The sequence below is a fragment of the Labeo rohita genome, chromosome 7 (genome assembly GCF_022985175.1).
Source record: "Labeo rohita strain BAU-BD-2019 chromosome 7, IGBB_LRoh.1.0, whole genome shotgun sequence".
In the NCBI taxonomy this organism is placed as follows: domain Eukaryota; kingdom Metazoa; phylum Chordata; class Actinopteri; order Cypriniformes; family Cyprinidae; genus Labeo; species Labeo rohita.
Genome location: NC_066875.1, coordinates 37,483,695 through 37,509,768, shown reverse-complemented (window position 1 = coordinate 37,509,768; position 26,074 = coordinate 37,483,695). Strand labels below are relative to the sequence as shown.

At 36.6% G+C, this 26,074-nt stretch overlaps 1 protein-coding gene across 1 annotated transcript; it reads left to right on the top strand.

The window, feature by feature from the left end:
• Positions 1 to 1,407: 1,407 nt before the first annotated feature.
• Positions 1,408 to 21,836, top strand: chrnb1 (cholinergic receptor, nicotinic, beta 1 (muscle)). The gene is made up of 11 exons (XM_051116169.1): positions 1,408 to 1,578; positions 4,287 to 4,420; positions 6,615 to 6,659; positions 7,052 to 7,161; positions 10,056 to 10,164; positions 10,865 to 11,009; positions 11,093 to 11,278; positions 11,701 to 11,924; positions 12,899 to 13,074; positions 20,359 to 20,506; positions 20,705 to 21,836. The coding sequence occupies exons 1-11, from the start codon at positions 1,518 to 1,520 to the stop codon at positions 20,843 to 20,845; spliced, it is 1,479 nt and encodes a 492-aa protein (XP_050972126.1). The 5' UTR covers positions 1,408 to 1,517; the 3' UTR covers positions 20,846 to 21,836.
• The last annotated feature ends 4,238 nt before the right edge of the window (positions 21,837 to 26,074 follow it).

The window sequence follows — 26,074 nt, the reverse complement described above, 5'->3', positions numbered from 1 at the left end:
AATAAAAAAATAATCAGAATATTAGAATGATTTCTGAAGGATTGTGTAACTGGACTAATGGCTAATGGTGCTAAAAATTCAGCTTTAAAATCACAGGAATAAATTACATTTAAAAAACATAGTCTTTAAAAAGCATCAGAAATCTTACTGTCCAAAAACAAAGACTGGTAGTGTAAATGCATGTATATTTACAGAAATTCCAGCTGCAGAAATAATGTTACAAAGTTAAATTAAGTCTTGATAATATTTTTAACAAAAAAAAAAAAGTATCTTATGTTCACATGGCATGAATAAAACAATATTTAAATATGAAATTAAATTTATACACTGCCATTCAAAAGTTTGGAATCAGTAAGATTTTCACAAAAAAAGTAATATTGTGAAATATTATTGTGATGTAAAATAACAGTATTCTATTTTAATTTTTTATTAAAACCTAATTTATTCCTGGGATCAAAGCTGAATCTTCAGCATCATTACTCCAGTATTCAGTGTCGCACGATATTTCAGAAATCATTCTAATATGCTGATATACTGTACTGGTGCTGGAAACAGTTGTTCTGCTTACTATTTTCCTGGAACCTGTGCTACTTTTTTTTTTTCAGGATTCTTTGATGAATAAAAAGTTACAAATATATATATTAAAATAAATTATTTGAAATAGAAATCTTTTCTATTTGTGTTAAATTGATAAAAAGGGTAGCAAAAACATATTGTTAGAAAAGATTTATATTTTGAAAAAATGCTGTTCAGTCCTGAAAAAATATTTGGCAGCACAACTGTTGCCAGCATAGATAATTCTAATAATAAATCAGCATATTAGAATGATTTCTGAAGGATCACGTGACACTTTAAACTGAAAATTTCAGCTTTGCATCACAGGAATTAACTATTTTAAAGTAGGCTACAGTAGTCAACATTTGAAGTGGATCAAAAAAGTTAGACAAGAACGGGTATTGTTTTGGTTTTAAAGGTCTTGATCAATTTCAAATGTGGACTACTGTGTATTAAAGTAGAAACCATTATTTTTTATTGTAATAATATTTAATGTTTTTCTCTGTATTTCTGATCAAATAAATCCAGCTTTGATTAGCATAAGAGACTTCTGTAAAAAAAAAAAAAAAAAAAAAAAAAAAAAAAACATTACAAGTCTTACTGATCCCAAACTTTTGAACGGCAGCGAAAATATAACTCCTTGTTATATGTCTATGAAAAAAGTCTGTTATGCTCACCAAGGATGAATTTGTTTGATGAAGAGTAATACTGTGAAGTAATTAGACTGTTTTCTAAACTCATATTATTTTTCATCTGTGAAATACTATTTTGTCAGATAATGTTTTGGTGTGGGCGCGTGAACTCTAGAGTGAGCGCGCACGGCCGCATGCGGCGTTGTCTGTAACCCGAGCACTGTGACAGCGGTATGACTTGTCGCCAACTGTGTGCTGGAACAAACACGAATGGATCCGCACGTTACCTTTCTATGAAGATATCACTGTGATTTCATTTGGTGAGTCGCCATGAAGGCCCAGGACTGGTTTATAGTCACCTGCTGCCTCTATGGCCTGAGCGCAATGACAGGTAAGTTTTCCAAAGTGAATTTGTGAGTCGCGCGCACGTGTGAACGCCCAGTAAGCTTCGAAGTTACGTGATATGATATGATTAACGTTACCTGATAGTAAATTCAACGTTTCTGACGTCCTACAATACTAAAGGGGGCTTGAGATCATTTTAAAGATCATTTTAACGTTACTTTCTTGTAGTCGTCTTTGTTTGTTTACACTGGAATTGGTTTGGTACTGTTTTCACATCCAAGTTGTGAATTTTGGTATAGGCTAACTCTCCAAACAGTGCATCGAAAATATTTATTCAGAGTATTAGCCTATAATTTTTTTTAACTCAGTTCACATTGCAGTCTACCTTCCTCTCTACTAGTAAGCTTCTTTTAATCTATAGACATTTTACCTTTAAAGTAAATACATAAAGCCTGTAATCTGCGCATTTTTTCACTTATATAAATACTAATCCCAGGACATTATTTTACAGTATGCCATACTGTATACCATGACAGAGGCTGCCAATTTACTGTAACTCTCCCTAGTGTGAAAAGGTCAATTGCACTATCGTGTCAGTCATACTGTGAGAATATTTTGTCAGGAATGCAGGCTGTAGTGAACTGTAAGTGGCATTACTGTACAATTACTAAGCCTTTCACAATTGTACTTTAAGGACTGGCACAAAACTTAATGACAGTGCCATATATTCATTGATCACACCTTTGAACAGATATTACAGTTATTCATGTAAGCAGATTTTTTTTATGTGACCCTGAACCACCAAAAAGCTGAATAAATAAGCTTTCCATTGATGTATGGTTTGTTAGGATTGGACAATATTTGGCTGAGAAATAACTATTTGAAAATCTGGAATCTTAAAAAATTAAAATATTGAGAAAATCGCCTTTAAAATTTGTTCAAATTAAGTACTTAGCAACGCATAGTACTAATCAAAAATTAAGTTTTGATATATTTACAGTATAATATTTACAAAATATATTCATGGAACATGATTTTTATCTAATATCCTAATGATTTTTGGCATAAAAGAAAAAATGATAATTTTGCCCCATACAAAATTATATACCCCTGCTACTTGCGACTAATTTTGTGTTCCATGGTCACATATGATATCTGTACGTACGTTATTGTTCTCTATTATTTTTAATTCAAAAACCCTAAGAGTGATTTGAAACATGTGTCTGCCATTGTTTATTATTGGGTTGACTGAAACATAAATTAACATTTTGGTGCTTAAACCAAAGGTTCCCATGGTATGACACGGTAATGGTGTGTATTGAAACAGAAAGAATGACAGAATTAATCAGAAAAATTTACCACCTGTAAAACCAAAGTGATTTAACATAAAAGGGACATTTTCTAAAGAACAGAGTTTTAATGAGTACCCATGGGGAAACTCTAAATTAACCTCAAGTCAGACTGTCATCAGGAACTCTTTATATTAAAACTTGATTTAAAGGTGTTTCAGAGAGGTTAATTGTGGTAATTATTTTAGGGAAGCTTTCAGTGGGACTGTTGAGCAGCAGATGGCATACTCTTCTGCAAGGCCTCATTTATTTCTCAGTTAAAATGCTCGTACAGAAAAAATAATGATTTCTCATTTTCAAAAAAGTTTCTCCCATGATACTGTCTTTTAAAATTGGAATACAGCATTGGGGTTTCTTTTCTCACTAAAAGCCACTTAAAGTTATTACTCAAAAGAAAAGTCGGTCAAAAGCCAGTAAAACTGCTATACATGTGTACACATGCTCAAAGCAGCAGCCGTTGGTACTGCCGGTTGGTAATGAAGGTGGCGCGTGGGGTGACGCGTGTCGTTTGTAACTGTCAGTATGTATTCTGGAGGGCTCGAGCTGGCGAGACTTGATGAATGTGGCGCCCCTAGAAGGCCCGCTTATAGATGCGGCTAACCTTCGAAAGCTGCGTAGAAAAAAACGGCAGACGTGATGCATAAAAACATCAGCGATGGCTGGCGGAGTGGAGTAAACAGTCACCCTCAAAAATGTGCATGATGCAGGTCTAAGAACACCCAAGGCTATGCGCTTGGCTGAGGCTCTTATCTGTAAGGTTTTATGTTCAAATCTGCAGGTGCTGCATTTAAAGATTAGGCAGTAAACTGCCCCATACACAAGACATTCTGGGCTTTAACCTGCAAAACCTTTAATTCTTAGACCAGGGGTGCCCAGACTCGGTCCTGGAGGCCTGGTGTCCTGCAGAGTTTAGCTCCAACTTGCCTCAACACATCTGTTAGAAAGTTTCTAACAAAGCCACTAGACGGCAAGCCTGCAACCATTAGTCGAAAAAGCGTAACGGCTAAAGCTAACGCTTCCGGTCTGGGAATATGTGGGAAAGGAGACCAGAGGCCATTTTCTTTGAATGGATGTCAAAGGAAGAGAGGCTTCACTACGCTGAATAAACAGCTTTTTAGAGGAAACGGCTTATCATTTAATGAATCGACAGCCTATCTGCTAATCTTCGGCATGTTTTACACTAAACAATATTTTTGGATTGAACTATTTATAAGAGAAGTGACTGACTTTTTATGACAGGTGGGATTCAGCTTCAGGCACTTCCCATTTGGTATCCGTAAACGGCAATTGAGTGTCCCGCAACTCTGACTGAAATTCAATGATGTCAAGGCTGTAATGTGAAGATTAAAGACTAAGGGTAGGAGAGAGTTCTGCTGCTTTCTGAGAAACACATCATCTTTTTTAGGTGCATCAGAAACAGAAGGTCAGCTGATGAAGAAGCTGTTTTCTTCATACAATGTTAAAGTGCGACCTGCAAGGAGCCCAGAGGAAAGGGTTGTCGTGAGGATAGGCATGACCCTTTCATCATTCGTCAGCCTGGTATGAAGATACAGACACACATAGTTATGTAGCTTAATGGGCACATACTATTATTAGTAATATTATTTTATTATTTGAATTTGAACTTCCAAAATGCAGTTTCAATGCAGCTTCAAGGAAATAAATGATCCCTGCTGAGGAAAAGGAGTCTTATCTAGCGAAACGATCTGTCATTTTCTAAACAAATTGACAATTTATACACTTTTTAACCTTAAATGCTCGTCTTGTCTAGCTCTGCATGAACTCTGTGTATTCCGGTTCAAGACAGTTAGGGTATGTCGAAAAACTCCCATCTCATTTTCTCCTCCAACTTCAAAATCATCCTACATCGCTGCAGAAGTACCGACCCAGTGTTTACAAAGTCAACATGCAAAGAAGATCAAGAAGTCCTTTAAAAATCCATTTAAACTGCCTTTTTGAGGTTTAAACTCGTGGGCACCATAGAAGTCCATTATATGTAGAGAAATCCTAAAATGTTTTCCTCAAAAAACATAATTTTAACTGAAGAAAGAAAGACATGTCTTGGATGACAAGGGGGTGAGTAAATTATCTGTAATTTTTTTTATTTGTTCCATTTGTTCTGGAAGTGAACATCTCCTTTAATATTATTTTATTTCATGTAATTTATTTTATTGCATTTTATTAAAATAAAGTGTATTTCATCATTAACAGTACACAGTACACACTGACTGCTAAAAGCTGATCATATGATTTATTATAAGATGTGGTTAGTTACTTATTTTAAAAAAGTGTGTTGCACATTGTTACCCATTTTGTCAAAAAACCTGGAAATCAGTTTATGATGAATTCAATTTTATGTTCCTTGGTCTTCCTAAAGAGTTTTTGCTTATATCCTATATATATATATATATATATATATATATATATATAAAACAGACTGTTTAAATCTAAGGGCTATTAGTAAAAAAAATATATGACTGATTATGACCCTAAAAATTAAATCATAAAAAGTATAGTATGATCCCTTATAAAATGCTATAAGAAAATCAACTTAAATTCTTTGTAGGCCTGTAATAAAAGCTAGTTTGAACCAAGTCTGACGGTTGGTTCAGCTGTTCAGTGTGTGAATTTGGTATGTGAATCAGGTCATGGTATCCTTCACTTCCTAACACAGGGATTTAATAACCAGGTCTCGGGTAACAGTGCACACACAGATTTGCATTTTCACTAATGTCTCAGAGTTAAAGTAACTTATTAAGGTCTGTTTTTCAATAGTTGGAACAAAAAGGAATGTGACACTTTCTACAGGCTGAATTTCAGCAGCCAAATGTGTGTTAAAACAAGTACATATTGAGATATCATTAATACAGCATTCCAAACAACAGTATTCAGCCTGAAACCATCCACACATTTAAATCACTGTATGTATATTAATAATATAAAGGGTATACGTTACAGTGTGTGTTGACCCATCCCCCATCTGTTTGTGCTCTGTACTGAGACAGGGACAGCTGACATTCCTACACTAGTTTTAAATAGCATTCAGGACTGTGTACTGATCTGACCATTGAGTCTCAGGTATTTCTCTTGTCTTGTAATCACATCCCATCACCCCCTTCTCCCATTGCAAGCAGCGTTCCCATTATTTGTCTCGACTCTAAATATACAACAGAGACAGACAATTTGGGGATCCTTCTTTACTGAAGTGCTTTTGTTTTTCTTCCTAATCCCGCATTTATATGTCAACCGTCAAGAATAAGACACCATGTTAGTATAATAAAGTGTGTTGTTAACATTCACTATGGCTCCTGCTATGGAGGTAGAGCAGTTTCATTTACAAGCTAAATCTTACACAGACACTTTTAAAATGACTGAATATGATGTAACTTAACCAAAATAGCATGGTGTTGAAACTGCTTTAAGATACTGCATCATGAAGTTCATTTTATAGTACTGTAAGTTCCAGATTGCTGATATTTATTTATTCTCATTGGTGGAGTAAATGTAAACTAAATATTTAACCAAGTGTCTAAAATGTGATTTACCTGTACTCAATATCAATACTCAAATCGTGCTTTTGTTCGTACCCACAGACGAATCACAGCCATGCACTATTTAATGTAATACTGATTAATAGTGTAACCACTAATAGCTCTGTCTAAACACATGTGCATCCATTAATTGAATTAATGAATTCTTTTTATTTGTTCTGTTTCATTTTTTTGTGTTCTAGAACATGAAAGATGAGGAGATGAACACTATTGTTATTATGAACTTGGTAAGTCAGCAAAATTTCTTATGGCTCCTTTGCGTCATTTTGAGAACTAATGAGCGCAATTCATATTTATAAAGCTTTATTTGCATTGAAGAAAAGTTATCTGTCATCTGTCTTAATTTCCTGGGCTAAAATTACCACACAAGACAAACTGACAATAAGAACTACGATCAGTATAGTAACTTTGAATGCAAAATGAAAAATTATGCAAATGCTGTTGATAATATGTATGGACAAATGTGCAGAGATATTGCATTTGGTATAATTAATGACACAAGCCAGATCATTTGAAATCATTTGATTAAATGATGAACTGGTTGTACTTACAATTTCTGCGATGACCCTCATGTATCCTCACATGAACGCATACACACACACCTTTTGTGCTCTTGCAGGAGTGGAACGATTATCGCCTCTCCTGGAACCCGAAAGATTATGGGGGAATTGATGTGTTGCGTATCCCGTCTGGAAAAGTGTGGCTTCCTGATATTGTTCTCATCAATAAGTGAGTTGTGTGTGCGTGTTTGTGTGTTGCTTTGCATATTATCTCAGAGAACTTGAGTGTCGGGCACATTATCTTAGAGAGCCTTGGCTGAGTTTCTGCAAGAGCAGCAGAAATAACAGAAATTATCAAAGCTTTTGTGAAGCTTGTCAAAAGATGTGTACTTTCTCTGTCTGTTCCTTTCTCACACACTCTCACTGTAATGTCCAGGTAGACCCCCATTACTGCTGGTGTAAATATTCTCCCTCCTTCATTCATCTTTGCTTTATAGCCAATTAAACAACACTGCTGTCTGCGAGCAGCCTTGCTGGTCCTGCATTCACCCCCCCCCACACACAAACTGCATCCCACACACTGTTCAATGAGGGACATCTGGAAGTCTCACAGCACCATTACCGTAATAGATGGGAAGTTTTAAAGGCCTGGTTTGTGTCCTATGAGGATTGTTTACCAGTGCTCTATGATTTAAGGCTCAAATGGTTTATCTGTCTGAATTGTAAGCATTACTCTTACCTATTATAAAACAGCCATACAAGGTCTGATGAAATAACAATTTGCAGTGTCATGTCAGTAACTCCAAGCTGACAATGACCAGGGGCTGTCAAGCTACTAAAAGGACAGAAACAAGTAGTCCATACACATTGTGTACTATATCACAAGTCGTATTAAAGCTCTGTGTAAAGAACGGATAGAAATGTAAGCCATTATTGATTGTAAATCATACCATTCTAATCGCATACATATTTACAGATATTTAAAATTAGCAAATGGTTAGAAAATGAAAAAGAGGCAATGCCAAATCTCGGCACAAAGTGTACTGAGACAGTAAATTTCAATTTGTGTAAGTACAATTACTTTTTAACATTTTTTGGTAAACTATCCTTTTAAGTACTCTGGTCTGCTCTGAAATGAAATTCTTTAAAACTCCAGGCCAGTATCTGCTCTCAGAGAAACCTCCAATGCGTTTGTCAACTTACAGACTCCTTAAGAAGCACTTAATGGCTCTTGGAGACATAATGCAGAGTCCATGTTTCTTAGAATTACTGAGTGTCTTTAACTAGAGCCAAATAATCATTGGTGGTGGGTGTTCAATATCTAATAATGGTTCGGCAGTGATGATGCAGCTAAAATCTATAGCCTATTTCAATATTTTTTAAAGTCCTTCCAATTTTCTTGTACTGGTCGTACTGAGAGAAAATATGCAAATATTGATAAATGTGTAGTTTGTTTTGTTTAGTTACAAACTTTGAACTGATTCTTGTTACATACACACATAATACATATATACTGCATATATTGTGTTACATAAAACATAATGCTAAATATTTCCTATTTTATTTTTTTTTATATTCAAACTCCTCAAACTTTCATTCTGAATCTGATACTGTCAATGTGAAAAGTAAAAAGATAGATGATAGAGAAAGCTTTAATAGTAATAGCTAGGTGATAAACAGTAAACCGGTTTGAATTACACATGTATGAATTTTTAAAAAAACGGCATGCTGGTACAAGTGGCTAAGCAATGTAGACAGCGTCGTTGAGAGGAATTGAGCCTATTAATTGCATACACTTCTGACTAGATGCTGAAGACAGACGTAAAAAGCAAAAAATTCTGTAGTACACTACCAGCCAAAAGTTTTTGAACAGTAAGATTTTAAATGTTTTTTAAAGAAGTCTCTTCTGCTCACCTAACCTGCAATTATTTGATCCAAAATACAGCAAAAACAGTAACATTTTAAAATATTTTTACTATTTAAAATAACTGTTTTCTATTTGAATATATTTTAAAATATTCCTGTGATTTCAAAGCTGAATTTTTAGCATTATTACTCCAGTCACATGATCCTTAAAAGTCAATTCTAATATTCTGATTTACTGCTCAGAAACATTTATTATTATTATTATGTTAAAAACAGCTGAGTATATTTTTTCCAGGTTTCTTTGATGAATAGACAGTTCAGAAGAACAGCATTTATCTGAAATAAAAATCTTTTGTAACACTATAAATGTCTTAATCATCACTTTTAGTCAATTTAAAGTGTCCTTGCTAAATAAAAGTATTAATTTCTACAACCCCCCCCAAAAAAAAAAAAAACAAAAAAACAATTATACTGACTCCAAGCTTTTGAATGGTATAGTGTATAATGTTACAAAAGCTTTTTATTTCAGATAAATGCTGATCTTTGGATCTGTCTATTCACCGAAGAATCCTGGAAAAATGTAATCAACTGTTTTAAATATTGATAATAATAATAAATGTTTCTTGAACAGCAAATCAGCATTTTAGAATGATTTCTGAAGGATCATGTGACATAAGAAATTATGCTGAAAATTTTGCTTTGATCACATGAATAAATTACATTTGAAAATATATTCAAATTGAAAGCAGATATTTTAAATAGTAAAAATATTTATACATATTACTGCTTTTGCTGTATTTTGAATCAAATAAATGCCGGCTTGGTGAGCAGAAGGGAATTCTTTAAAAAACATTAAAAATCTTACTGTTTAAAAACTTCTGACTGGTAGTGTAGCTAGGCAGAGCAAGCTCACTTTTCACGAAGTATGAAATATTGGAAGAAATTCATAAATACTGAATTTGGGATTTATATGAAAGTACCTCTGAGGGGAACTGATTGTCTTCAGAAAAGTTTAGATGGTATTTTTTTTTTCGTCTTACCTCCATATAATGCATATTAATGTAGTATTTAAAAGCGCAGCATTGTGTTGTTTACAGCGGTAACCGTAAACGCTATATTGCCGCTGTTCCATAAGCGCCACCTGCTGTCAGAGAGTGAATTTGCATTGTCATTCAGCTTGTCTACTTTTTGTATTTTGCAAAAAGATTTAACTTTTTAGTAATGCACATTAAAAACCCTGTTTGTTTGTGTGTGCAGCAATGATGGCGTGTTTGGTGTAGCTCTACAGGTCCACGTGCAGGCCTACAGTAACGGCCGTGTGACGTGGACTCCACCAGCTCTTTACAAGAGTTCCTGCGGGGTGAAGGTAAATTCTGCAATGCAACAGAAATGTTATATTGCAAACTACTCAGTATTACTGTAGGAAATGTGTAGATCATGATGGAGTAATAAAAATCAAGTGCTCTGTAACACTCTAATTCTTCAAATCAGTGCTGTGAAACATTAACAACATGCCATAGAAAACTAGATGTGTATTAATATTATAGGTTTCACGATTATTAGTACTTAAATGTTTTTTTTTTCAGTAATGTTCTTGTTGATAAATGTTCAGCACCTTTCGGTAAATACTGTAGCAATAAGAGTAAGTTATGGATGAGACCTTTAAATACTGTAATGAAGTGTAAAGTCATAAGAAGTTTAATGATGCGTTAAATCACTAGTGTTTATACTCAGCACAAATGCACTATGAATAAATTACAGTAGGACACTGCTGGGGTGAATTTCTTTTTAAAAAAGGTCTTATTTACCTCACATAAGCAAGGATCTCTCTCTCCGATTCTTTTTGTACTTGTTTTGTGAACTTTTCTTCCCTCCTCATTTCTATTGATGCTTTTGTTTGGCCTTGCTCTAGTTTGGCTGCGTTTGATGTTCCGTCTGGTCTTTGCTTGTGTGAAAAGCAGAAAGAAAGATGATTAAAGAAAGATCTGAGGGGAAAGATGCTCATCAGACAAGCGCACACACTAACATGCACAATCTCTTTTTTGGTACCTTTTCTCCATCTGCAGGTGACATACTTTCCTTTCGACTGGCAAAATTGCACCATGGTTTTCCACTCGTATACGTATGATGCCTCAGAAGTGGATCTACAGCATGGCCTTGATAAGAGAGGAAATGAAATCCGAGAGATAGTCTATGACACAGGCTTTAGCGGTAATGGCACTCTTAACACTAAAACACTAAATACACTAAATACACCCATAAAAACAAAAACGGTTTTCTGATCTCTCGTTCAGAGAGTGGAGAGTGGCACATTCGTCATAAGGTTTCTAGGAAGAATGTGCGAGAGGATCTGTATGAAGACATTACCTTTTACCTGATCATCGAGAGAAAGCCCATGTATTATGTATTTAACATCATCCTGCCCTGTATCCTCATCACCATCATTGCCATCTTTAACTTCTACTTGCCACCTGATGCAGGTGAGGAATGTTTGCTCTGTTTCAATCCTATCCCAGGATTTGTTATAAATAATAACATGAATGAAATCTACTTTACTTCCAGAACATAAAACAGGAGAGAATCAGTATGCACAGAAAATGAATGAACATCAGTACAAATGGCCTTTTCATTAGATTCATGTTTTATTGACCTTGAACTAATGAATGTCCTATTATTGTCTGTTATAAATAGAGTTTACACCTGCAGAGTTAAACTGGACAGTCTTTCATTTCTGCTAGTTAAGGGTGTAACAAATCATGAAGGGATCATTAGTACAAGCTAATTCCACAGCTTATACAGCCTGCTCTATTAATTCCATTATATACAATTAACCTAATCACAAAAAAACATATTAAGACTCTGTGTAAGTTTATGCATGAGTAGATCTCTCTTTTCTTTTCAGGGGAGAAAATGGGCCTTTCCATCAATGTACTGCTGACTTTAACTGTCTTCCTGCTTCTGCTGGCCAACAAAGTCCCTGAAACATCTCTGGGCGTTCCCATTATCGTCAACTACCTTATGTTCACCATGATCCTGGTCACCTTTTCTGTCATCCTCAGTGTTGTGGTGCTCAACCTTCACCATCGCTCCCCCAACACACACCAAATGCCTCTCTGGGTGCGCAAGGTCAGTACAGAAGACAGAGAAGATCTCACATAGCATGTGAACTTTTTGCTTTCTACAAACTGGAATTATCCTTGATGAAGCTACAGTTGAAGTCTTTCTTGTGGGATGGATTTTTTTTTTTTTGGTTGAGAATAAATAAGCATTAGCAAAACACAAAATCACTCTGTTTTTGTAAGGAGATGCATATCCTTTTGTGAAAATTTTGTAGAGTCAGCTGCTTTCAACAAATTGACGACTACATTGTTAAAATGACAGATGCAGAAAATGTTTCCATTTAGCATTTTCTTTTATTTCTGGACACTCCAAAACATTCCCACGTGCCGATTACAAACGTATGACAAAATTAGATAATGGTACAAATGCAGCAAAATAAAAGTGCTTTCCAAAAAGCAGCTTATTATATTAAACTATTAACCTTTATCAATTGCTGTGAACTCTACATTATTAGAGCCATGGCCTTTTCATCACACCACAGTGACCCATTTGCACCTTCTATTAACATCCGTTTCGAGCAACCCAATCATAAGTGGACAACATTGGTAAAGATTATTGTAAAAAAAGCAGCATTTTTAAATTCACATTCAGTACAGTTTTGCATGACATTCAGTCATGACAGCAAGGCCATGTGAAAATAGACGTGTGATGCAAGGCTGGAAGATTATTTTTTGGCCAAGTGCAATCTGTCTCTTTCTTTTAGAGCCTTTGTGAAGTCATGCAGAGGAAGCGAGGACTCAGCCATCTCTAGGCGACTGTTGTTCCACAACACTTAGTTTTAAGAAGCACTGTAGCGCTACTAATAAAGTGCACTAGAAATTGTTTTGCTTACATAATTATAATTTTGCTGTGGATGGGTAAATAACAAACATGTACAGTTGAAAAATCATACACTGTTTCTCTACATTGTTCTGAGTAAATCATCATTTGTTGTTACAGTACATGAAAAGTAATGTAGAAATTTAAATTTGCATTTCTAGATTTTTATCCACATGTTGCCTCCATACCTGGGGATGCTGCGACCTAAAGAGGAGACCCCTGTGTTTCTGGAGAAACCTGCCAAAAAGGAAAACATCCAAGCCATCAGCAGAGTGGCCGATGAGTACTTCATCCGCAAGCCCAATAACACCAATTTCCTCTTCCCCAAACCCCACAGGTGAGCTCCTGAGGTTATCTGAAGGTCACAGATCATTAGGGTTATAGGTCAAAGGGGTCAATTCAAACAGAAGGGAAAAGAGAACTAATTTAAGTGTTGAATGAAAGGCTGATGTCTCAAGATAACAGTGTTATACGGGTAGACAATAATAAGTATGCAGTAATGAATCTGTAGTGTTATTATGATAACTTTGGAGACCTTTGAAGACCGCAGTCATGTCAAAGGCCACGTTCAAAGTCTGGGATTTAAAATCTAAACCTGGACTTAAAGTTCACTTTTACAATAAAAATTTCCTGATGATTTCATGTCATTCCCATGTCATTCAAGATGTTCATGACTTTCTTTCTTCAGTCGAAAAGAAATTAGGTTTTTGAGGAAAACATTACAGGTTTTTTCTCCGTATAGTGGACTTCACTGGTGGCCAATGGGTTAAAGGTCCAAACTGCAGTTTCAATTCATCTTCAAAGGACCCTACATGATCCCAGCTGAGCAATAAGGGTCTTGTCTAGCGAAACAATCTGTCATTTTCTTAAAAAAAAAAATAAATAAATAAAAATTATTTTTTGATGTTGTTTTACCTTTTTTGACTTTCTTTGCACTTTTGCTTTGTAAACACTGGATCGGTACTTCCGCCTACGTCAAGCATGTGTGATTACATAATGTGTGAAATTAAGCTAGTGCAAGACAAGCATTGGTGGTTAAAAAGTAGGGCTACGCTCCACTAAAGATTTTTGTGGTCAACCAGTAGTCGTTCATTTTAAGCGTTAGTCGACTATTAGTCGCATGTTTATTAATAAACTATATAAATCAAACCTTTAAATGCCTACATAGCCTAAGCGCTCAAGTGCACGCAAAAAAATCTTGCCACAGCAACTGCATTAACATTTTAATAATATATTGATAAACTAGTTCTTTGTTCTCGGTTTACGAGATCGACGACACTGACTCGTCATCTCCGCAGGATGCGGCTGCATGCTGGTTTCATACGGATGACATAATCTGAAAATATTTATTTTCTATTTGAATTGGTTAATTTAAAAGTAAACGTCACTCTCTATAGACATATTTTTCACATCTGTAAGGCAAGTAGGCTATACACGGAGTGTCGAAGTGATGCACTCAAGAGACCTAGATGGCAGAAAGTGCATATATTTGCTTTATTTTACGAAAGCACAACGTTTCGTTGTTATTGTAAATGCACACAAATAAACATAGAGTGTTTACATATTTGAAAGATATATTACTTTTATCTGTATGACCAAAATGACGGAGTATCTTAAGAGCAAGTGACGCACCTGTGCCCCCATCTGTCATGCAGTGAACACGCTACTGTTCAGCTTCCACACTCCGCGCAGACACTTCAATAGTGCATATTTTTCTAGGTTATCTTTAGATTGAGTTGCTACTACATACATCTTTCAGTTGAAAAGCCATATTTGAGGTCGATTAATGATAGGTGAGCGTTTGGATGTCCTGCCCAATTTACTATATTACCACATAGACCAGCCGTTACCGATCTGTCCATCACAGACTGCATGACTTTGCCACTTTGTGTGTATTATTATTATTTTATTTTTTATTGGTAGACTAAGCCTCTTCTCGTCGATTAATGATTAATTGACTATTGGGGGCAGTCCTATTAAAAAGTATAAATTCTTATAAATTCTTATTCTTATTAAATTCTTAAGGGTTCTTCAAACCCTTATTCTTTGGCTGGGATTGTGTAGAGCCCCTTGAAGCTGCATTGAAACTGCAGTTTGGACCTTTTATCCATTGGCTCCCATTGAAGTCCACTATATGTAGAAAAATCCTGGAATGTTGTCTTCAAAAACCTTAATTTCTTTTAGACTGAAGAAAGAGAGACATGAACATCTTGGATGACATAGGGGTAAGTAAATGTTTTAGGAAACTTTTATTCAGGATGTGAACTAATCCTTTAAATAAAGTCTTCGGCTTTTGGAAAAAAGAACGGTTGGATTTAAAAGTTAACTATTTTAGATTCTGCACTGTTTCTAGGTTGCTAATCGCATAATTAAATATGCAACTGATCATGTGACATACTGATTTTATATAAACAGTATAATGTTTTGTTTCTATCAAGTTTTTGTGGAGTTCGTGCAGCTCAAGCTGCTGCTTTAAAGCGAAAGGGGGACAAGCCAAATGCTAAGATATTCTGAAATTCATGTTAATTTTTTAATTAAAATTTTAACTGGAATTGTTTTGCTGATAATATGTTTTGTAATGAAAAACTGTAGCCTGTTTAATTAGAAAAATGCAAAATAGAGGCATTTTCACTGTTGGTCTCAGAGTCGTGAGTGTACTGTATGTGCAAGCACAGTTAAACGCCTTAGGGTTTGATTAATCCTTTACTCTCCCTCTTATACACTTTAAATCACCTCAACCAGGGAATTTCGGTCTCAGCGAGCTGTGCACGTCTGGGGTATATATGTGTGTGTATGTGGGGGTGAGAAAAAAGGAAGAAATCATCACTAAAATAAAAATGATCAGCACAAATCGACTCCGACACATTAGACCTGCCCTGCATCAGGCTCAAGAGAGGCGGGAGGAGATGAAGAGACAGGAGAGAGTGTGAGAGAGAAAGGGGAGATGAGAAAGAGAAATTCGATGAGGCAGCGGTATCTTGCTTTTTAATTGGTTTTATAGCGTGTTTTGTCACCATTGCCACCATGTTTTAGTCAAATTAGTCTTTCCTGATTAGTCATCTGTGTCTGCTGACGTACATAGTGAGGAGGGAGGGGGAAGGAAAAAGCGAAGGGATGGGGGGAAAAAAACAAATCTTCAGGACCAGCAGAGGATGCCATTGACCTTTTGTTTCATTAATTTGATACACGGCTAGTCTTGTGCAGCAACTAGCCAGGCTTTTGACTATTGCCATCTGACTTATTCTGGTCAAGATATGTCAAACATAAGTTGCAACATATAACCACAATTTGCTTTTTATTTGATTGATTAGTAAGACAGTAAAAGCTATATTATATATACGATATTGTAAAATACAGTGCCTTGCGAAAGTATTCATACCCCTTCATTTTTTTTCACGTTTTATGTTGCTACCTTATTTTAAATGACTTTAAATGACTTTTTTTCCACGCCAATCTACACTCCATACACCATAATGGTTTTTAACATCTTTGCAAATTTATTAAAAATAAAAGAAAGTTAAATGATTCTGTTTCATAACTATTCATACCCTTATTTAAAATTTAGCTCAGGAGCACTCATATTGCTTGTAGATGTTACTACACTTCGGTGAAGTTGACCTGTGGCAAATTCAGTTGAATGGGTATGATTTGGAAAGGCACATCTTAATAAACCGCTGAAAATGGATATCAGAGCAAAAACCAAGCCCTGCGGTCAAATGAACTGCCTGTAGAACTCAGAAACAGGATTGCATCAAGCCACACATCTGGGGAAGAGTTCAGAAAAAATCTGCTGCACTGAAGGTTCACAGAAGCATGTAGCCTCCTTATACATAAAGGAAAAAGTTTGAAACAACCAGGACTCTTCCTAGAGCTGGCCTCATGGCCAAACTGAGCAATTGATGGAAAAGGGCTTTGGTTAGAGTGGTGACCAAGAGCCTGATGGTCACTCTTGTTGAGCTCCATGATAGGAATAGGAGATAGGAGGAATAGGAGAAACATAAAAAAGGACAAACATCATTGCAACAGTCCATCAGTCTTCTCCTCAGTGAAGACACATGAAAACACACTTGGAATTTGCAAAAAGACACCTAAAGGAACCTCAGACTGTGAGAAACAAAATTCTCTGGTCTGATGAACCTCAATTCCAAGCATCATGTTTAGAGGAAACAAGGCACTGCTTATCACCTGAAGAGTACCATCCTAAAGGTAAAGTGTGGTGGTAGCAGCCTTATGCTGTGGGGCTGTTTTTCAGCGGCAGGGACTCATCCGAGTAGAAGAAAAGCTCTGTGCACCAAAATATAGAGACAGCCTTAATGAAAATCCATTCCAGAGCATTCCGAACCTCAGACTGGGCAGAAGGTTCACCTTCCAACAGGACAATGACCCTAAGCATACAGCGAGAGTGGCTTATAGACACCCAGCCTGGACTTGAACCCAATCGAACATTTCTAGAGAAACCTGAAAATGTGCATCTGCCCCATCCATCCTGATAGAGCTTGAGAGGTGAACAGATGAGGCGAAGAATGGCAGATAATTGGCAAATGCAGATGCGCAAAGCTTATCGCATCATCTCAGAAAAGACTTCAGGCGGTAAAATGTGTTTCTGCTGAGTACTGAGTTAAGGGTATGAATACTTATTCAGTGTACTCATTTCATTTTACAAAGTTGTGACAATTCTGTTTTTGCTTTGTCATTATGGTGTATGGAGTGTAGATTGATGTGGGGCGAAAAAAGTCATTTAAAGCAGTTTGACATAAAGCAGCAATGTAACGAACAAGATGAAGGGCTATGAATACTTTGCACTGTTATGTTTAAAAATGCAGTTTTTTACTGTGATGGAAAATCTGAATTTTCAGCAGCATTTTTCCAGTCTTCAGTGTCACATGATCCATCAAAAATCATTTTAATATGCTGATTTGGGGCTCAAGAAACATGTATTATTATTATCAGTGTTGAAATAGTTATGCTGTTTAATATTTTTTGGCAGGTTTTTTTTTAATTAACATAATTTATTTAATATATAATAAAAAAATATATTTTTTAACATTATAAATGTGTCTAATCTGCCAAAACAAAAATAATTTCAATTAATTAATCATTAAAAATGATTTAGACTGACTCTTAATTATTTTATGACACACTCTGGAAAAAAATAATAATATATGCAGAATATACCTACTTGCCAGAACCTTTGAATATTGTAAACTTTGTAAAATCCAGTGTTTATTTCTTCCTTGGAAGTTCTTATTTTAGCAGCCTGGTAATGTTTTTCCCTGGAGGACTGATAAAATACTGTGTTCACTGACTTCAGAAAGTTGCACAGAAACCAGTATAACAGATTGGAATCTGAATATGCATCCGATGGTAACTTTTAATGAGCACTTAAATTAATCTTAACAATATGTTGTACACTCTGATTTGATTTATCATCTGCTATGATGATATTAGTGCCGTTTCAAGTCCTGGATGTACGCACATGTTGTAACACACACTCCTCAGCTGGGCTAAAGCTTTCCTCCGCTCTCTTCTCCCAATCCGCTGTGCTCTCAGCCTGGCATTAACGTATGTCTCAGTCTAATGGGGTTCCACTCAGGTCACTGAAGCTCACTGGGGAACCACAGACTACCTGCAATGAGCTTCTGTACCAGCACTTGAATACACAAGTAGATGTGAGAGCGGTGAGGAATGAAGAGTCATACTGACCCCTTGTGGTGGGAAGGGGAGGTGTCGTATCTGGAAACAGAAGGGTCAATGGGAGAGCAAGAAAGAAGGGGATTCATAATGAAACAGATGTTAGCAAACAGATTCACAAAAAAGAAATGCAACACATCAGCAGTGATAAGCTTTTCATCAGCACATTAGAAGGATTTCATGGGTGGGTGGTGACACCATCAGCATAAAGCAGGGATTTGGAAAAAAGAAAAGGCAAAGAGAGAGAATGACTGTGAGTGTGTGACTGAATGTTTGAGTGACTAAATAAAAGAGTGAATTATTGAATAAGTGAGTGAGTAAATATGATCTGCGGTACACATTTGGATGGGTCACCTTGACACGGGAGTTTTGGGAAGCGGCCTTTTTTCTGATTTGGGATTATGTGGGTGCACACGTACGCACAGCGGGAAGGGCGCACAGCCCAATGCATTCTAAGGCTTTAAACGCTTGCACTCTTTTCTCAAGGACAAAGTAATGTGATCCACCACAGATTTAGACTTGCTGTTTGAGGTTTCAGCCTGTGTTCACAACTTCCCGATACAGACCAAGAAATTTACAGAGGTTAACTCTTAGAGTCACCATGGAATCAAAATGGCAATTCATATTTTTTAATGGATTATTGCAGTGTTTATCATAAATTGTTTGTGCACTTTATTAATTAATGTGCCCTCATAATCTTTAACCAAAATAAGTTCCACTTCCCCTCAGCAGCATCTTTTCTCTTTCCTGATGACGTATTCACAAGCAACACTCTCATACTGTAAGGTTGCGGCAATAGCAATAGCAAACGATCTAACTGTCCAACGATCCAGGCAATTCCCAAAAGACCCAATTAAATCCCAATCTTCATTTTTTTTTTCATTCAGGAAGCTGCTTCACTCAACTATACATCACAATAGGAAAGAAAATATGATCACAACTTTTGCTTCACATAAAAAAAAGGATATTTAAAGGAATAGTCCACATTTGTTACAGTGTACTAGTATTAGGACATTAACTAATTTTACCAGAAACAATAGCATATATATTTTATGTATTTTTTTATAGCATATATTTAATTCAATTTTAGATTACATTTGGCAGATGATTTCATCCAAAGCAACTTTCATTGCATTCAAGGGTTGTGTTTATTCAGTTGATGCATTTCCTGGAAATCGAACCCATGACCTTGGTGTTGCAAACAACATAAGACTATGGAACAGAGCATTTCTGGTTTATTTGTACAAATATGTGAAGGTAACTTCACTACCATGAAGTAAAAGTATGTACAGTATCAAATGTATAATGGTAACTTAAAGGGATAGCTTACCCAAAAATAGTGAACTCCCCATTTTCCCAAGATTACTCACCCTCAAACCATCCTAGGTGTAGATGACTTTCTTATTTCAGACAAATACAATTGGAGTTATATTAAAACCTTTATAATGGCAGTGAATGGCTGTTGAGATTTTGAAGTTTAAATATGGATTTTTTTTTTGTTTGTTTTTTTTTTTTTTTTTACACAGACACATTGATTCACTTCAGAAGGCCTTTATTAACCCCATTGAGCCATATGGAGTACTTTTTATAATGAATGGATGCACTTTATTGGACTTTAAAATCTCAACAGCTATTCACTGCCATTATAAAGCCTGGAAGAGCCAGGACTTTTTTTAAAATATGACTTATAGATTATATTCATCTGAAAGAAGAAAGTCATATACACCTAGGATGGCTTGAGGGTGAGTAAATCATGGGGTAATTCTAAGTGAACTATCCCTTTAAGTTTGCAATTCATTGGTTAAGCTTTCTTATAAATGTTTGCATATAGAGTTTGCATATTGTTTGTAAAGAATAAAGAATTCTGGGTTTCTAATAAATCAGTGTTGTAATGTACAGTGATATTCCTCCTCCATTCCCTGTGGTGCAGGTACCAGCCTGATGGTCCATGCACTGACCTAAAGAAGTTCATTGATGGCCCCAGTCATTACCTCACCCTTCCTCCAGATCTCAAGGCAGCTGTGGAGGCCATCACTTACATCGCAGAGCAGCTGCAGGCAGAGAAAGATTACGAGGCTGTAAGTGATTTATAAAGATAACTGTAGCCAGTTTTGCTAGAATTATAGGTTCCTTTTCCTACTTTTGTCTGTGTGTCAGAGCTCTGTAAATCTTTATGCTCCCTTTGTTCTGACTGTTTGCCATCACCATCATCTTTTCATTTTCCCTTTTTTCCTTCCTCTGCTTTCTCTTTTTTCCTCCTCCTTTCCTCCTCTCAGTTAAAGGAGGACTGGCAGTATGTTGCAATGGTGGTTGATCGACTCTTCCTCTGGATCTTTGTGATTTTTACTACCCTTGGGACACTGGGCATTTTTGCTGATGCCAGCTTCAATGCCACACCCACTGACCCCTTTCCTTAAATTTGTTGTTTTCTTTAGCCTTGAACTTTTCACCTCAAAAACACTGGCACAAGATGTGTTCAATACTGCTGCATATTCAGTGCACATTTATGGTCTTTTACTGTAACATAAAGAGCACAGCAATTCATTCACACAATATTTCTGTTGTTAAGGCAATAGATAGATGAATAAAACCAGTTTTAGTTCAGTGGGATTTGTTATAATTATGTCAAATCTCAAATTTTGAATTTGCTGAAATTTGCTTTTGCCCTTTTGAAATGTATGCATTTCCTCTTTTAAGGAAAGAAATGTTTCCGTGACCAGTGGCTTTCTCATTAACTTTGTGTTTTACTCATAAGTGATTGAGTTTTAAATTGGTTTGCCATACTAGGAATGGAAATGGACTTGGGATGGTTTTTGACTATGGGATTGTTGTGTATATGGACACATCACTTAACATTACTGTAATATATCACATACTGTCTTCATTGTTATGTGCCAAATACGTTTTTGCACATACACATTATTATTTTATAAATTACAGTATCTCAGTTTGGCTTACCTGTTTAGGCAGGTTCAGGATGAACCTTTATTTTGCTCAGATTTACACCACCATTCAAAAGTTTGGGGATAGTGTGATTTTTATTTTCTTTGAAAGACATGAAAGAATCCTGAAAAAAGGGATCACAGTTTTCACAGTAGAACAACTGTTTTCAGCTGTGGGAAATCAGCATATTAGAATAGTTTCTGAAGGATCATGTATTACTGGATAAATAATTTAATTCATTTCATTTATTTAAAGAGTGCATTCTTTTATTTGTAATGATGTTTTGATTTTTTTTTTTTTTTTTTTTTTTTTTTCTTTTTTGGATCAAATAAATGCAGCCTTGATGAGTATGAGTGACTTCTTTCAAAAACTTCACCGACCCCCCACTTTTGAGCGATAGTGTATTTGCATTTATGCATGGTGTGTAAGGAATTGTTTTGATACCTAGTGTGATGTGTGGTCTTAAATGTGTGAAGGCTGTTCCAGTCATTATCTAGTCAATATTTTTTAAAGAAACTTGATAAATAAAGAGCAAAAGAAGGTGTTTCAAAAATCTGCTTCGTCAGAGATTGCTAAAAACATTTTTACATACTGTATATGAATATCCTCTACCATGTGCTTGTCTTTGTGTGTAGATACAGTGTAGCCCAATATATCACTAGTGTAACTAGTATATCATAGAAGAGTGAGAGAGGCAGGTGGAAATCAAATACATGTTGGGGTCACAGAGACCAGCTGACCTTCTGCCCTCTCCTCTCATTACTCTAGATATCTTCACGGAAAACTACCTATATAGACTCTACAGAGAGAATAATTGAATAGATGCAGAGAAAAGTATGGATTTACCTTCATTTGCTGCATAAATTAGATTGAAAATGTTATCTGTTTTTAAAATAAAAACGCAACATTTTGAGTTTGCTATTGACAGTTGCATAATGTGAGCTGTGCCTCACACAAAAGGGATCTCAGAAGATTCAGAATGACTTAAGGCTTAAGATTTACAACCCACTTTAAGACTAACTGTATAAATTACACAATGAACAAGCTGAATAAACTCAGCTAGCACATTTGTTACTCTGCCCACTAACTCTGGAGCTTTGTGTTTAGGGATGTTTTGAGTGGGATATTGACCAGAGGGGATTGTTTTGTGGAGCTTGTGTTGCGCTTGTCTGAGGCTTATTTACAGCCTGTTTGTGCTTACCATCAGCATCTTGCCTTACAGGCGTTTAAAGCATGTTGGCTGGGGTCTAAATCAATAAACAGCAGTTACTGCAATGATCGTTATTACTAATACAACGCTATATTCTCTGTACAGTTACTTATGACAAGAACCTTTGCATGTTTTAGAGTGTAACAGTGCTGCCTCCTTTCTTATCCTGGTTCCTGGAGTATTTTTCCATTCATTTTTCTTATAGGGATTTTTTTAAAGTCTTCTTTTTGAAAATCGGACAAAAAGACAAAGGTATGAGACTGAGTACTTAACAGCGTTAATGAGGGAAAGAACTATGATCCCATGAGCCATTGTGATTGATTTAATCAATTCTGTCATTAAATATTCACCCTCATGTCGTTCCAAACCCGTAATACCTTCATTCATCTTCAGAACACAAATTAAGATATTTTTGATAAAATCTGAGAGATTTCTGACCCTGCATAGACAACATCCCAACTACCACGTTCAAGGCCCAGAAATGTAGTAAGTACTAGGGCTGCCGCCTAATTAGTTGATGAGAAGAGGCTTGGTCGACCAAAATTTTATTAGTTGCTTAGTCGCAGAAAAAAAATCCACAGGAAGTGGGGAAAGTTTGGTTAAATGTTTAACCCAACCGCTGGGTATGTCCATATTTTAACCAGCGCTAGGTTGTTTTTAACCCAGCAGTTTTTAGAGCGTAGCCACTCAGTCTAATGTTAACTTAGAAAAATGAGTGCTATTCAAGTGTCTGTGCAGAGTGTGGGATCAGAATAGTAGTGCGCTTGCTGTGTGACATATGGAGGTGCGGGTGTGGTCACTTGCTCTTAAAATACTTAAAAATATAGTCATTTTTGATCATACAGATAAATACAGATAAAGTAATACATCTTTCGAATCTGTAAATACTCTACATGTATTTGTGTGCACTCACAATAACAACGATTTTGACACACACCTTCCAGGTGCGCCCTAGACACAGTGATGTAACCTGGGGTCATCAGGTGTTTCGGGTCTTTCAACATCATACACCCTCGGCCAGGCGACCCAGCCAGGGGTGATCAGTGCCCAACTTGTGTCTAGGTAGCTTGTGTAGTCCACGGATCGCCCCTTTTGATCCACAGCCATCTTGATGCCTTCTCAGCAGCATCTATGATGTTTCTGATGGCTTTATTCTTGTGCAGTCCCCTGATTCCCAAAATCTTGAGGGCCCTGCGTAAATATGTGAATATGTGAATTGTGGAAAATAATTATTATATTTCTCGCAACTCTGATGGAATTTTCTTTACAGCATCACATTTAAATGTAGTTTTCAGCAAGGATTAATACACAGTTAAACACGATTATTCAAAAAATAAATTGAAATTATGCAAACTGGTGGCTTGAACAAAAGCATATATCACCGATTAACAACCTTGTAGCTCACAGTACATACAGTGGGTACGGAAAGTATTCAGACCCCCTTAAATTTTTCACTCTTTGTTATATTGCAGCCATTTGCTAAAATCATTTAAGTTCATTTTTTTCCTCATTAATGTACACACAGCACCCCATATTGACAGAAAAACACAGAATTGTTGACATTTTTGCAGATTTATGAAAAAAGAAAAACTGAAATATCACATGGTCCTAAGTATTCAGGCCCTTTGCTCAGTATTTAGTAGAAGCACCCTTTTGTTCTAATACAGCCATGAGTCTTTTTGGGAAAGATGCAACAAGTTTTTCACACCTGGATTTGGGGATCCTCTGCCATTCCTCCTTGCAGATCCTCTCCAGTTCTGTCAGGTTGGATGGTAAACGTTGGTGGACAGCCATTTTTAGGTCTCTCCAGAGATGCTCAATTGGGTTTAAGTCAGGGCTCTGGCTGGGCCATTCAAGAACAGTCACGGAGTTGTTGTGAAGCCACTCCTTCATTATTTTAGCTGTGTGCTTAGGGTCATTGTCTTGTTAGAAGGTAAACCTTCGGCCCAGTCTGAGGTCCTGAGCACTCTGGAGAAGGTTTTCGTCCAGGATATCCCTGTACTTGGCCGCATTCATCTTTCCCTCGATTACAACCAGTCGTCCTGTCCCTGCAGCTGAAAAACACCCCCACAGCATGATGCTGCCACCACCATGCTTCACTGTTGGGACTGTATTGGACAGGTGATGAGCAGTGCCTGGTTTTCTCCACACATACCGCTTAGAATTAAGGCCAAAAAGTTCTATCTTGGTCTCATCAGACCAGAGAATATTATTTCTCACCATCTTGGAGTCCTTCAGGTGTTTTTTAGCAAACTCCATGTGGGCTTTCATGTGTCTTGCACTGAGGAGAGGCTTCTGTCGGGCCACTCTGCCATAAAGCCTCGACTGGTGGAGGGCTGCAGTGATGGTTGACTTTCTACAACTTTCTCCCATCTCCCGACTGCATCTCTGGAGCTCAGCCACAGTGATCTTTGGGTTCTTCTTTACCTCTCTCACCAAGGCTCTTCTCCCCCGACAGCTCAGTTTGGCCGGACGGCCAGCTCTAGGAAGGGTTCTGGTCGTCCCAAACGTCTTCCATTTAAGGATTATGGAGGCCACTGTGCTCTTAGGAACCTTAAGTGCAGCAGAATTTTTTTTGTAACCTTGGCCAGATCTGTGCCTTGCCACAATTCTGTCTTTGAGCTCTTCAGGCAGTTGCTTTGACCTCATGATTCCCATTTGCTCTGACATGCACTGTGAGCTGTAAGGTCTTATATAGACAGGTGTGTGGCTTTCCTAATCAAGTCCAATCAGTATAATCAAACACAGCTGGACTCAAAGGAAGGTGTAGAACCATCTCAAGGATGATCAGAAGAAATGGACAGCACCTGAGTTAAATATATGAGTGTCACAGCAAAGGGTCTGAACAGTTAGGACCATGTGATATTTCAGTTTTTCTTTTTTAATAAATCTGCAAAAATGTCAACAATTCTGTGTTTTTCTGTCAATATGGGGTGCTGTGTGTACATTAATGAGGAAAAAAAATGAACTTAAATGATTTTAGCAAATGGCTGCAATATAACAAAGAGTGAAAAATTTAGGGGGTCTGAATACTTTCCGTACCCACTGTATGTCTTTAAAAGTTTATAAGTTAACATTAAAAACTACCGTCCCTATAGAGAGAATGAATGGCATTTTTACTTCTGGAACCAGACTCTGTTACTCTTTTTAATTTGTAATATTGAGTTGTCATAGCTGATCATTTCTGAGCTAGACGATGAGATGCTAAGTGTGTGTTTATTTGAAAGACTGTATATCTGCTGTCGCCCTGCAGCCATATCAAATGCCTTTACCACACGACAGACAGAACAAATTGAACAGAGACAGAGAGACGGGTATGTTGAGAGGGTGAAATCTTCATGCCTTCATGTTGGCCACTTTGTTGCATGCGCGTGTATGTATGGGGACACAATTTCTGACAGTGTCCTCAGATGAATGCCAATAAGCCCATTCAGATGCATCAGATGAATACCACAAGGCTAAAAGGTTCTCAGTACTTGATTTCATATCTAAT

Bases quoted from the DNA above. Each gene is read 5' to 3' on its own strand.
- chrnb1 (XM_051116169.1), top strand. From the start codon at position 1,518: ATGAAGGCCCAGGACTGGTTTATAGTCACCTGCTGCCTCTATGGCCTG. The intron at 1,579-4,286 runs GTAAGTTTTCCA...CATCTTTTTTAG, and splicing joins TGGCCTGAGCGCAATGACAG to GTGCATCAGAAACAGAAGGT. The intron at 10,165-10,864 runs GTAAATTCTGCA...CTCCATCTGCAG, and splicing joins AGAGTTCCTGCGGGGTGAAG to GTGACATACTTTCCTTTCGA.